General features: G+C 62.8%; 1 protein-coding gene across 2 annotated transcripts; it reads right to left on the reverse strand.

The window, feature by feature from the left end:
* Nucleotides 1-956: 956 nt before the first annotated feature.
* Nucleotides 957-12462, reverse strand: LOC139241419 (aminoacylase-1A-like). Of its 2 annotated transcripts, none has more exons than XM_070869978.1 (7): nucleotides 12316-12450; nucleotides 7685-7734; nucleotides 4535-4679; nucleotides 3081-3149; nucleotides 1752-1831; nucleotides 1526-1586; nucleotides 957-1286 (listed from the first exon to the last, which is right to left on the reverse strand). In XM_070869978.1, exons 1-7 carry the CDS (start codon nucleotides 12403-12405, stop codon nucleotides 1122-1124), a joined length of 660 nt encoding a protein of 219 aa, XP_070726079.1. In that variant the 5' UTR covers nucleotides 12406-12450; the 3' UTR covers nucleotides 957-1121. The 2 variants fall into 2 exon arrangements, with proteins under 2 accessions (XP_070726079.1, XP_070726080.1); XM_070869979.1 differs by having other exon boundaries at nucleotides 1159-1282; nucleotides 12316-12462.
* Between the last annotated feature and the right edge of the window lie 1579 nt (nucleotides 12463-14041).

Here is a 14041-nt window from a genome sequence, read left to right on the forward strand (position 1 = left end):
TAAATGAGGTAACTCTGTAGATCCAAAGCAGCAGTAAGGAGGGCAGGGAAGGAGGGAGAAAGTGTGGGGAGAGGGGGTGTAGGGTGAGGGAGGGGGGTGTGGGTGAGGGAGGGGGGGAGGGGGGTGTGGGTGAGGGAGGGGGGGAGGGGGGTGTGGGTGAGGGAGGGGGGGAGGGGAGTGTGGGTGAGGGGGGGGGGGTGTGGGTTGGGGGGGGGGTGTGGGTTGAGGGGGGGGGTGTGGGTTGAGGGGGGGGGTGTGGGTTGAGGGGGGGGTGTGGGTTGAGGGGGGGGTGTGGGTTGAGGGGGGGGTGTGGGTTGAGGGGGGGGTGTGGGTTGAGGGGGGGGTGTGGGTTGAGGGGGGGTGTGGGTTGAGGGGGGGGTGTGGGTTGAGGGGGGGGTGTGGGTTGAGGGGGGGGTGTGGGTTGAGGGGGGGGTGTGGGTTGAGGGGGGGGTGTGGGTTGAGGGGGGGGTGTGGGTTGAGGGGGGGGGTGTGGCTTGAGGGGGGGGTGTGGCTTGAGGGGGGGGTGTGGCTTGAGGGGGGGGTGTGGCTTGAGGGGGGGGTGTGGCTTGAGGGGGGGGTGTGGCTTGAGGGGGGGGTGTGGCTTGAGGGGGGGGTGTGGCTTGAGGGGGGGGTGTGGCTTGAGGGGGGGGGTGGCTTGAGGGGGGGTGTGGCTTGAGGGGGGGTGTGGCTTGAGGGGGAGGTGTGGGTTGAGGGGGGGGTGTGGGTTGAGGGGGGGGTGTGGGTTGAGGGGGGGGTGTGGGTTGAGGGGGGGGTGTGGGTTGAGGGGGGGGTGTGGGTTGAGGGGGGGGTGTGGGTTGAGGGGGGGGTGTGGGTTGAGGGGGGGGTGTGGGTTGAGGGGGGGGTGTGGGTTGAGGGGGGGGTGTGGGTTGAGGGGGGGGTGTGGGTTGAGGGGGGGGTGTGGGTTGAGGGGGGGTGTGGGTTGAGGGGGGGGTGTGGGTTGAGGGGGGGGTGTGGGTTGAGGGGGGGATGTGGGTTGAGGGGGGGGTGTGGGTTGAGGGGGGGGTGTGGGTTGAGGGGGGGGTGTGGGTGAGTGGGGAAGGGGTGGGATTCGGGCGAGGGAGAGCACGGGAGGGGAGGGTGGGCTTCGGACCCTTGCTCTCTCAGGCTTCCCCCTCGAGGGCCGGCACTGTGGCTAGTGCAGAGACCAGGCTGCTGTAGATGTTGATCCCGGTCAGGAAAACTCTCTCGCTCAGGAACTCGTTGTGATCGTGCAGCAGGATGGGGGTCCGATTCATGGGGGAGAATCCGATAGCCGGGTAACCTATCTGTCGAGGGAGAGAGGAGAGGGGTTCAGCCCTGACAGCAAGCTAACCCCCACCGGTACCCCTCCGCACACCAACGCCCAACCCTCGCCCCACAGAAAGGCCCCCCGCCTCCAGCACTGTTATCCTCCCCACAGTCTCGAGTCTAAGACACAAGCAGGTAAACAGCGGATCTGTTGGAGGCCTGGAATGAGGAGGGCGAGGGACTGGGTCAGGCTCCAGGATTCGACAGCAATACTCACGGCCCGAATATATCGGCTGTCGGTAGCCGCAGGGAAGATTTCACACTGCAGGGTCATGTCCCTGAAACACAAGACACCAAAATCAACAAAACCATCTGACTGTCAGCTCACAAACTTTCACAGTAACAGAGAGCAGTCAGTGTCCTAACCCTCAGTAATGGAGATCTGTGGACCAGGCCCCTCACAAGCTCTCAAACCGCACACACGCAGACCTGAAGTGACTCACATTTGCTCGCAGGCGCAGCTGAAGGCACTCCACCACGGGTCCGACTTCTCGATCGACGTCAGTGTCTGGTTCATGTCCTTCTGCAGGAAAAACGCAGACCTGTGAATAACCCATTCACTGAGCCCAGTATACACAGACCCATTCACTGAGCCCAGTATACACAGATCTATTCACTGAGCCCAGTAGGCACAGACCCATTCACTGAGCCCAGTATACACAGATCTATTCACTGAGCCCAGTAGGCACAGACCCATTCACTGAGCCCAGTATACACGGACCCATTCACTGAGCCCAGTAGGCACAGACCCATTCACTGAGCCCAGTATGCACAGATCTATTCACTGAGCCCAGTAGGCACAGACCCATTCACTGAGCCCAGTAGGCACAGACCCATTCACTGAGCCCAGTATACACGGACCCAATCACTGAGCCCAGTATACACGGATCCATTCACTGAGCACAGTATACACAGACCCATTCACTGAGCAGTATACACAGATCCATTCACTGAGCCCAGTTACACGGACCCATTCACTGAGCCCAGTAGGCACAGACCCACTGAGCCTAGTAGGCACAGACCCATTCACTGAGCCCAGTATACACAGATCTATTCACTGAGCCCAGTAGGCACAGACCCATTCACTGAGCCCAGTATACACAGATCTATTCACTGAGCCCAGTAGGCACAGACCCATTCACTGAGCCCAGTATACACGGACCCATTCACTGAGCCCAGTAGGTACAGACCCATTCACTGAGCCCAGTATGCACAGATCTATTCACTGAGCCCAGTAGGCACAGACCCATTCACTGAGCCCAGTAGGCACAGACCCATTCACTGAGCCCAGTAGGCACAGACCCATTCACTGAGCCCAGTATACACGGACCCATTCACTGAGCACAGTATACACAGACCCATTCACTGAGCAGTATACACAGATCCATTCACTGAGCCCAGTTACACGGACCCATTCACTGAGCCCAGTAGGCACAGACCCACTGAGCCTAGTAGGCACAGACCCATTCACTGAGCCCAGTATACACAGATCTATTCACTGAGCCCAGTAGGCACAGACCCATTCACTGAGCCCAATATACACAGACCCATTCACTAAGCACAGTATACACGGACCCATTCACTGAGCACAGTATACACAGACCCATTCACTGAGCCCAGTATACACAGATCCATTCACTGAGCCCAGTTACACAGACCCATTCACTGAGCCCAGTATACACAGATCCATTCACTGAGCCCAGTTACACGGACCCATTCACTGAGCCCTGTATACACAGACCCACATTTACGCACATTTGTCGTATCATTACCTGATAAAACTCGTAGGTCACTCCTTCACCCGCATCCTGACACCACGCCTTGATTTGTTCCTCAAATGCCTCAAACAAAACAGAAAGTCACGTTGGTCTCCAATTACCCACATGCAGTCATGCTCGCCTCCCTTTACCGATATAGGACACGCCCCCCTTTGCCGATATAGGACGCGCCTCCCTTTGCCAACACACGGGACGCGCCTCTCTTTGCCGATATAGGACACGCCTCCCCTTACCAATATAGGACACGCCTCCCCTTACCAATATAGGACACGCCTCCCCTTACCAATATAGGACACGCCTCCCCTTACCAATATAGGACACGCCTCCCCTTACCGATATAGGACACGCCTCCCTTTACCGATATAGGACACGCCTCCCTTTACCGATATAGGACACGCCTCCCTTTACCGATATAGGACACGCCTCCCTTTACCGATATAGGACACGCCTCCCTTTACCGATATAGGACACGCCTCCCTTTACCGATATAGGACACGCCTCCCCTTGCCGATATAGGACACGCCTCCCCTTACCGATATAGGACACGCCTCCCCTTACCGATATAGGACACGCCTCCCCTTACCGATATAGGACACGCCTCCCCTTACCGATATAGGACACGCCTCCCCTTACCGATATAGGACACGCCTCCCTTTACCGATATAGGACACGCCTCCCTTTACCAATATAGGACACGCCTCCCTTTACCAATATAGGACACGCCTCCCTTTACCAATATAGGACACGCCTCCCTTTACCAATATAGGACACGCCTCCCTTTACAAATATAGGACACGCCTCCCTTTACCAATATAGGACACGCCTCCCTTTACCAATATAGGACACGCCTCCCTTTACCAATATAGGACACGCCTCCCTTTACCAATATAGGACACGCCTCCCTTTACCAATATAGGACACGCCTCCCTTTACCAATATAGGACACGCCTCCCTTTACCAATATAGGACACGCCTCCCTTTACCAATATAGGACACGCCTCCCTTTACCAATATAGGACACGCCTCCCTTTACCAATATAGGACACGCCTCCCTTTACCAATATAGGACACGCCTCCCTTTACCAATATAGGACACGCCTCCCTTTACCAATATAGGACACGCCTCCCTTTACCAATATAGGACACGCCTCCCTTTACCAATATAGGACACGCCTCCCTTTACCAATATAGGACACGCCTCCCTTTACCAATATAGGACACGCCTCCCTTTACCAATATAGGACATGCCTCCCTTTACCGATATAGGTCAAGCCTTCCTTTACCGATATACGACATGTCTCTCTGTACCGATATAGAACATACCTCCCTTTACCGATATAGGACACACCTCCCTTTACCGATATAGGTCAAGCCTTCCTTTACCGATATACGACATTCGTTTCCATTTATTGATGTCAATTGTTAAAGAAATGCAGGCTGAGTCATACCTTGTAGTCCACGGTGGGGGGGATTCGGATATCAAAGCTGGCCATCAGCTCCTCGGGGACAACGTTATAGGCCACGCCTCCTTGTAACATGGTCAGGTTGATGGTGGTGACATCTCCCAGAGTCATGCACTCACTCAGATTTAGCCTAAAACACAGACCAAGAACGTGATTACAGCCAGGACTGCGTTCTCTGCTCACTGCCCTGTACCCGTGCACTCTAACCCTGCACGTTGCCCTGTATTGTGCCCTCTAACCCTGCACACTGCCCTGTATTGTGCCCTCTAACCCTGCACACTGCCCTGTATTGTGCCCTCTAACCCTGCACACTGCCCTGTACCTGTGCCCTCTAACCCTGCACACTGCCCTGTATTGTGCCATCTAACCCTGCACGTTGCCCTGTATTGTGCCCTCTAACCCTGCACGTTGCCCTGTATTGTGCCCTCTAACCCTGCACGTTGCCCTGTATTGTGCCCTCTAACCCTGCACGTTGCCCTGATTTGTGCCCTCTAACCCTGCACGTTGTCCTGTATTGTGCCCTCTAACCCTGCATTTATCTATACCTTTCAATATTTTAGAGTGCTGTCATTCTATCCTTTCTTCCTCACCCAGTCACTGAAGGCTGGGAACCATTTTGCTCACTCCAGTCAGAGCACTCTCGCGTACAGCTGTGCCCTTTGTGAAGTAGGGCGAGCACCTTACCCCAGAACTGGTCTGACCATTGGTCTGTACAATGTCAGCAGAACTTGGAATGACTGTGGTCCAGTGATGTCCACATGTTGCCCAGGACTTGATCAGCCTTGCTGGTAACTGCTGCGCTGCTTTCAAACTGAGAAATTATGGGTCCGAAATTCCCGTGATAACGGCGTCCATTAACGCTGGCAATGGGCGGCAAAGGCCTCGCATCGTCGTTGGATGGTGTCCACGCCTCCTGGCACATTGGGTTCGTCGTTGGTGGCGCCCTCTAACGCCACCCACGTGGTGACATCATCCAGTGTACAACATCCCCTTGGCGCCGCTCCTGCGATATTTGGTTTGTACGGAGGCCTAACGGCCAAGCATCCGTACAGCCAGGAAAAAGTGGTGCCAACATCGCGGATCTCGGGCGGAATCGCTGTTTTTTTCTTAATATATTTCAGCTTTTATTTGCTAGTTGTACCAGTGGGGAAGTGTGTGTGTGGGTCGGGGAAGTTTGTGTGTCTTTTTTTCCTCCCCGTTTTTTCAGCTCACATGCCGGCCACCTCCCATCGGGAAATTCAGTCGGCCTCCTGAGCTCCCGCCCGTTGGCCCCGAGGATGAGTGTGCAACGTCACTTTTAGCGGTGACAACGCCTCAAAAACAGCGATACCGAATTTTGACCCCTAATTGTCCCAATTTCTGCCCTTATCAGCCTCTACCATTGGTCAGTCCCTCCCCGAAATCTTAATGGTTTTGCCCCTTTGGAGGAGAGCGCGGTTGTATCTTGGTAGGACAGGGTTTATTGTACCTCCGTATATCATATCATCTATAATGTTCCTAATCTTCATATACTCAGTATCTACATTTATCCAGATTAAAATCTGTCCATCCATATAATTGGTCTAATCTGTATGAAGGTACTCAATTTCCTTTCCATTTTTTATCAGCCCACAGAACCTTGTGTCATTATCAAAGTTACTGCTACAGACCCCTTCTTCCGTATCATTCAACTGGGGGCCTTGCTTACTTTACCCAGATAGAGCCGTCCATTGATCACCAACTCTGTTTTAACGAATTCTCAATTCATCCCGACAATAAGTCATTGATTCCAGGAGCCTGCCTCCGCACTGGTAACAATTCCAAGATTGATCAAGCTAAGTTTGACCATGGACCCAGAGGAGGGGTTCAGGATCTGAACCAAAGCACTTGCATTTATACAGCTCTGCAGGGTTTGTACCTGGGATGATCCGTGGCAAATGAAGCTCACTGTCGACAGATTCAAAGTGCTGCGTACGCCGGGAGTAAATACAAGAGGCACATGCACATAATGGGCAAGATGGAACTTCAAGAGGGTGATCTTTAAAGAAACTCGGGGGGGGGGGGGGGGGAAGGGGGGCTCGGAACTCCTTCACGACAACGAGCCAAAGGTGGGCAGAGGAAACATTATAGGGACACCCTCAAAGTCTCCCTGATAAAGTGCAACATCCCCACTGACACCTGGAAGTCCCTGGCCAAAGACTGCCCTAAGTCGAGGAAGTGCATCCGGGAGGGCGCTGAGCATCTTGAGTCTCATCGCCGAGAGCATGCAGAAAGCAAGCACAGGCAGCGGAAAGAGCGGCAAACCAGACTCCCCACCCACCCCTTCCCTCAACGACTGTCTGTCCCACCTGTGACATGGTCTGTGGTTCTCGTATTGGACTGTTCAGTCACCTAAGGACTCTTGTTAAGAGTGGAAGCAAGTCTTCCTCGATTCCGAGGGACTGTCTATGATGATGATGCATCTCCTCCAAACAGCAATAAATAAAATAAACACAAAGTTGGCCTTTACTGCCCAAACAGCCACGATCAGGGCTCATGTGAGGCTGTAGCTGGAGTATTGGTGCAGGTAGGATCAGTGCGGGGGAGGGGAGGGGCATGGGCGAGCGGGGGGAGGGGCATGGGCGAGCGGGGGGCGGGGCATGGGCGAGCGGGGGGCGGGGCATGGGCGAGCGGGGGGCGGGGCATGGGCGGGCCGGGGGCGGGGCATGGGCGAGCCGGGGGCGGGGCATGGGCGAGCCGGGGGCGGGGCATGGGCGAGCCGGGGGCGGGGCATGGGCGAGCCGGGGGCGGGGCATGGGCGAGCCGGGGGCGGGGCATGGGCGAGCCGGGGGCGGGGCATGGGCGAGCCGGGGGCGGGACATGGGCGAGCCGGGGGCGGGGCATGGGCGAGCCGGGGGCGGGGCATGGGCGAGCCGGGGGCGGGGCATGGGCGAGCCGGGGGCGGGGCAGGGTCTCGATATTACATCTCAACCGAAAGGCAGCACCTCCGACAGTGCAGCACTCCCTCGGTTCTGCACTGGAGTGGCAGCCTGGATTATGGGTTGTCTGGAGTGGTCAGAAGGAGATATATATATATATAATACTCCAGTCAGGAAAATGGCACCAGCCCCAAGATGCTGATTGGAGAACAAGACAGAGAACGCAATGGAGTCTCACCTCTTCTTCTCCTTCTCTCGGAAGTCCAGGAACAAATTGATAATTCTGCGCTGGAATGTTAAAAATAAAATTAAAGAATTAATGGTGACTGAATCTACATCTCCTCAGAACATCATCCCCATCCTCAGCATATCTCCAGCTCCTCAATGCACCTAACCTTGGTCTCACCGTATCATCCCCGTCCTCACCGTATCTCCAGCTCCTCATTGCACCAAAACTTGGTCTCACCGTATCATTCCATTCCTCACTATACCAAATCCCACCCTCATTGTGCCATTCCCTGTGTCCTCACCACACCAACCCCCAATCCCAACTGAGCAACAATCAGCACTGCCTTTAATGCAAGGACTATCCTATGGTGCCTCACAGAATGGGCGTAAGGAAAGTGGACACCATGAGGAGCGGCGAGGTCACCAAAAGCTTCATCGAAAAGATGTTTTTTTTTTAAAAGGAGAGGGAACTGGATGGGTTTAGGGAGTAGGAGGCGGAGGGGTGTGGGGAGGACGAGGGCGAGGGGGAGGGGTGCGGGGGAGGGGGAGGGGTGCGGGGGAGGGGGAGGGGTGCGGGGGAGGGGGAGGGGTGCGGGGGAGGGGGAGGGGTGCGGGGGAGGGGGAGGGGTGCGGGGGAGGGGGAGGGGTGCGGGGGAGGGGGAGGGGTGCGGGGGAGGGGGAGGGGTGCGGGGGAGGGGTGCGGGGGAGGGGGAGGGGTGCGGGGGAGGGGTGCGGGGGAAGGGTGCGGGTGCGGGGGAGGGGTGCGGGTGCGGGGGAGGGGTGCGGGTGCGGGGGAGGGGTGCGGGGGAGGGGGAGGGGTGCGGGGGAGGGGGAGGGGTGCGGGGGAGGGGTGCGGGGGAGGGGGAGGGATGCGGGGGAGGGGGAGGGATGCGGGGGAGGATGGCTGGTGCGGGGGAGGGGTGCGGGTGCGGGGGAGGGGTGCGGGGGAGGGGGAGGGGTGCGGGGGAGGGGAGGGGTGCGGGGCAGGGGTGCGGGGGAGGGGGAGGGGTGCGGGGGAGGGGTGCGGGGGAGGGGTGCGGGGGAGGGGGAGGGGTGCGGGGGAGGGGGAGGGGTGCGGGGGAGGGGTGCGGGTGAGGGAGAGGGGGAGGGGTGCGGGGGAGGGGTGCGGGGGAGGGGGAGGGGTGCGGGGGAGGGGGAGGGGTGCGGGGGAGGGGGAGGGGGAGGGGTGAGGGGGAGGGGGAGGGGTGCGGGGGAGGGGGGCGGGTGCGGGGGAGGGGGGCGGGTGCGGGTGCGGGGGAGGGGGGCGGGTGCGGGGGAGGGGGGCGGGTGCGGGGGAGGGGGGCGGGTGCGGGGGAGGGGGAGGGGTGCGGGGGAGGGGGGCGGGTGCGGGGGAGGGGTGCGGGGGAGGGGGAGGGGTGCGGGGGAGGGGGAGGGGTGCGGGGGAGGGGGAGGGGTGCGGGGGAGGGGGAGGGGTGCGGGGGGGGGTGCGGGGTGCGGGGGGGGGTGCGGGGGAGGGGTGCGGGGAGGGGTGAGGGGGAGGGGTGCGGGGGAGGGGTGCGGGGGAGGGGTGCGGGGGAGGGGTGCGGGGGAGGGGTGCGGGGGAGGGGTGCGGGGGAGGGGTGCGGGGGAGGGGTGCGGGGGAGGGGTGCGGGGGAGGGGTGCGGGGGAGGGGTGCGGGGGAGGGGTGCGGGGGAGGGGTGCGGGGGAGGGGTGCGGGGGAGGGGTGCGGGGGAGGGGTGCGGGGGAGGGGTGCGGGGGAGGGTGCGGGGGAGGGGTGCGGGGGAGGGGTGCGGGGGAGGGGTGCGGGGGAGGGGTGCGGGGGAGGGGTGCGGGGGAGGGGGAGGGGTGCGGGGGAGGGGGAGGGGTGCGGGGGAGGGGGAGGGGTGCGGGGGAGGGGTGCGGGGGAGGGGGAGGGGTGCGGGCGAGGGGGAGGGGCGGGGCGAGGGGGAGGGGCGGGGCGAGGGGCGGGGCGAGGGGGAGGGGCGGGGCGAGGGGGAGGGGCGGGGCGAGGGGGAGGGGCGGGGCGAGGGGGAGGGGCGGGGCGAGGGGGAGGGGCGGGGCGAGGGGGAGGGGCGGGGCGAGGGGGAGGGGCGGGGCGAGGGGGAGGGGCGGGGCGAGGGGGAGGGGCGGGGCGAGGGGGAGGGGCGGGGCGAGGGGGAGGGGCGGGGCGAGGGGGAGGGGCGGGGCGAGGGGGAGGGGCGGGGCGAGGGGCGGGGCGAGGGGGAGGGGCGGGGCGAGGGGGAGGGGCGGGGCGAGGGGGAGGGGCGGGGCGAGGGGGAGGGGCGGGGCGAGGGGGAGGAGCGGGGCGAGGGGGAGGGGCGGGGCGAGGGGGAGGGGCGGGGCGAGGGGCGGGGCGAGGGGGAGGGGCAGGGCGAGGGGCAGGGCGAGGGGCAGGGCGAGGGGGAGGGGCAGGGCGAGGGCGAGGGGCAGGGCGAGGGCGAGGGGCAGGGCGAGGGCGAGGGGCAGGGCGAGGGCGAGGGGCAGGGCGAGGGCGAGGGGCAGGGCGAGGGCGAGGGGCAGGGCGAGGGCGAGGGGCAGGGCGAGGGCGAGGGGCAGGGCGAGGGGGAGGGGCAGGGCGAGGGGGAGGGGCAGGGCGAGGGGGAGGGGCAGGGCGAGGGGGAGGGGCAGGGCGAGGGGGAGGGGCAGGGCGAGGGGGAGGGGCAGGGCGAGGGGGAGGGGCAGGGCGAGGGGGAGGGGCAGGGCGAGGGGGAGGGGCAGGGCGAGGGGGAGGGGCAGGGCGAGGGGGAGTGGCAGGGCGAGGGGGAGGGGCAGGGCGAGGGGGAGGGGCAGGGCGAGGGGGAGGGGCAGGGCGAGGGGGAGGGGCAGGGCGAGGGGGAGGGGCAGGGCGAGGGGCAGGGCGAGGGCGAGGGGCAGGGCGAGGGGGAGGGGGAGGGGCAGGGCGAGGGGGAGGGGCAGGGCGAGGGGGAGGGGCAGGGCGAGGGGGAGGGGCAGGGCGAGGGGGAGGGGCAGGGCGAGGGGGAGGGGCAGGGCGAGGGGGAGGGGCAGGGCGAGGGGGAGGGGCAGGGCGAGGGGGAGGGGCAGGGCGAGGGGGAGGGGCAGGGCGAGGGGGAGGGGCAGGGCGAGGGGGAGGGGCAGGGCGAGGGGGAGGGGCAGGGCGAGGGGGAGGGGCAGGGCGAGGGGGAGGGGCAGGGCGAGGGGGAGGGGCAGGGCGAGGGGCAGGGCGAGGGGCAGGGCGAGGGGGAGGGGCAGGGCGAGGGGGAGGGGCAGGGCGAGGGGGAGGGGCAGGGCGAGGGGGAGGGGCAGGGCGAGGGGGAGGGGCAGGGCGAGGGGGAGGGGCAGGGCGAGGGGGAGGGGCAGGGCGAGGGCGAGGGGCAGGGCGAGGGCGAGGGGCAGGGCGAGGGCGAGGGGCAGGGCGAGGGCGAGGGGCAGGGCGAGGGCGAGGGGCAGGGCGAGGGCGAGGGGCAGGGCGAGGGGCAGGGCGAGGGGGAGGGGCAGGGCGAGGGGCAGGGCGAGGGGGAGGGGCAGGGCGAGGGGGAGGGGCAGGGCGAGGGGGAGGGGCAGGGCGAGGGGGAGGGGCAGGGCGAGGGGGAGGGGCAGGGCGAGGGGGAGGGGCAGGGCGAGGGGGAGGGGCAGGGCGAGGGGGAGGGGCAGGGCGAGGGGGAGGGGCAGGGCGAGGGGGAGGGGCAGGGCGAGGGGGAGGGGCAGGGCGAGGGGGAGGGGCAGGGCGAGGGGGAGGGGCAGGGCGAGGGGGAGGGGCAGGGCGAGGGGGAGGGGCAGGGCGAGGGGGAGGGGCAGGGCGAGGGGGAGGGGCAGGGCGAGGGGGAGGGGCAGGGCGAGGGGGAGGGGCAGGGCGAGGGGGAGGGGCAGGGCGAGGGGGAGGGGCAGGGCGAGGGGGAGGGGCAGGGCGAGGGGGAGGGGCAGGGCGAGGGGGAGGGGCAGGGCGAGGGGGAGGGGCAGGGCGAGGGGGAGGGGCAGGGCGAGGGGGAGGGGCAGGGCGAGGGGGAGGGGCAGGGCGAGGGGGAGGGGCAGGGCGAGGGGGAGGGGCAGGGCGAGGGGGAGGGGCAGGGCGAGGGGGGGGCAGGGCGAGGGGGGGGGCAGGGCGAGGGGGAGGGGCAGGGCGAGGGGGAGGGGCAGGGCGAGGGGGAGGGGCAGGGCGAGGGGGAGGGGCAGGGCGAGGGGGAGGGGCAGGGCGAGGGGGAGGGGCAGGGCGAGGGGGAGGGGCAGGGCGAGGGGGAGGGGCAGGGCGAGGGGCAGGGCGAGGGGCAGGGCGAGGGGCAGGGCGAGGGGCAAGGGCGAGGGGCAGGGCGAGGGGCAGGGCGAGGGGCAGGGCGAGGGGCAGGGCGAGGGGCAGGGCGAGGGGCAGGGCGAGGGAGAGGGGCAGGGCGAGGGGCAGGGCGAGGGCGAGGGGGAGGGGCAGGGCGAGGGGGAGGGGCAGGGCGAGGGGGAGGGGCAGGGCGAGGGGGAGGGCGAGGGGGAGGGGCAGGGCGAGGGGGAGGGCGAGGGGGAGGGGCAGGGCGAGGGGGAGGGGCAGGGCGAGAGGGGCAGGGCGAGGGGGAGGGGCAGGGCGAGGGGGAGGGGCAGGGCGAGGGGGAGGGGCAGGGCGAGGGGGAGGGGCAGGGCGAGGGGGAGGGGCAGGGCGAGGGGGAGGGGCAGGGCGAGGGGGAGGGGCAGGGCGAGGAGGAGCGGTTTAGGGAGCTGTCACTGAATTCCAACACTTACCACCTTTTCCGCAGCAGTGTTCTCGATGAAGCGAGACCCATGTCCTGGGCTCCCAGGGCACCGCACTGTGACCCCTACACAGACACACATGGGTTAGCACAGGCTTGTGCACTGCATGAACTCTCCTCCTCCCCATCCAGCTGCAACCCATCTCCAAGGTCTCAATCTCTGACACATTGCTTTTTGTTGAGGGACGTTAGTTCTGGGAAGCGGAATTCCTTCTATTCCATTGGCAACATCAAACATTCCCAGGGCAGGTACAACATGGGGTTAGATACAGAGTAAAGCTCCCTCTACACTGTCCCATCAAACACTCCCAGGGCAGGTACAGCACGGGTTAGATACAGAGTAAAGCTCCCTCCACACTGTTCCATCAAACACTCCCAGGGCAGGTACAGCACGGGTTAGATACAGAGTAAAGCTCCCTCTACACTGCCCCATCAAACATTTGCAGGGCAGGTACAGCACAGGTTAGAAACAGAGGAAAGCTCCCGTTACTCTGTCCTAACCATGTGCCGCACCTACAACCTCTGAACAGTGCTCCTCTACTGCTGTTCGACATTTGCCAATTGCTACTAATTGGCAGTTTCTAATGAAGTCCATTCCTTCTTGGAATGGGAGTGAAACCACTCAAATCCGGTTCACATGAGAAATAGGAGCAGGAGTCGGCCATTCGGCCCCTCGAGCCTGCTCCGCCATTCAATAAGTTCATGGCTGATCTTTGACCTTAACTCCACTTTCCTGCCCAATCCTTATATCCCTTGATTCCCTTAGTGCCCAAAAATCTATCGATCTCTTGCCTTGAATATACTCAAAGACTGAGCATCCACAGCCCTCTGGGATAGAGAATTCCAAAGATTCACCACTCTCTGAGTGAAAAAATTTCTCCTCATCTTAGTCCTAAATGGCCGAGCCCTTATCCTAAGACTGTGCCTGCTAGTTCTAGACTCTCCAGCCTGGGGAAACAACTTCTCAGATACTGCCCCCGTCACACCAATACTGTCCCATTACAGTGAATCTGTCCCAATTACACTAGCACTGTCCCCAACCACCTCCCTCAGAAACCCTGTTCCTATCACACCAAGACTGTCCACAACAAGCTCCCCCTGCAATGTCTTTGCTAAGACTATTGGGTGAAAGAGACAGCAAAAGTAACAGGAACAATTGGAGGTGGCATGGCAGGTTGAGAAAGCAGTTAAAAAAGTTAATGGGATCCTGAACTTCATGAATAGAGGCATAGAGTACAAAAGCGCAGAAATGATGATGAACCTGTATAAAACATTGGTTCAGCCCCAACTGGAGTATTGTGTCCAATTGTGGGCACCGCACTTTGGAAAGGATGAGAGTCACTTATATCTAGCGGAAAAAGGAGACTTGCAGCCGAGGTTACACCTGAGGCCAGGTTGCAGCATGGAAAGGTGAGTTAGTGACGTACTACACCATTCAACACTCCACAAGACAAGCTGATTGATATGAAACGCTGCCCGGTTTGGAACTGACCTGTGCTGCACTGTAGTGTCAGGGTTTAAATATGAAACCATCCCAATGCATCATATTGCATGTGTTGCCATGTCCCCTGCACACCTCACCATGGTGTTCCCACTTTGGTGGGAGTCTCCCATACCCACACTTGGCAAACAGAAAGAATCTTAAAATTTTCAGGAAGCCAGTCGGCCCAATGTCCCTGTGCCCTCTCGTTGAAACTGCTCTCCACAGTCCAATTCCT

Source organism: Pristiophorus japonicus, unplaced genomic scaffold (assembly GCF_044704955.1).
Source record: "Pristiophorus japonicus isolate sPriJap1 unplaced genomic scaffold, sPriJap1.hap1 HAP1_SCAFFOLD_1066, whole genome shotgun sequence".
NCBI classification, from domain to species: domain Eukaryota; kingdom Metazoa; phylum Chordata; class Chondrichthyes; family Pristiophoridae; genus Pristiophorus; species Pristiophorus japonicus.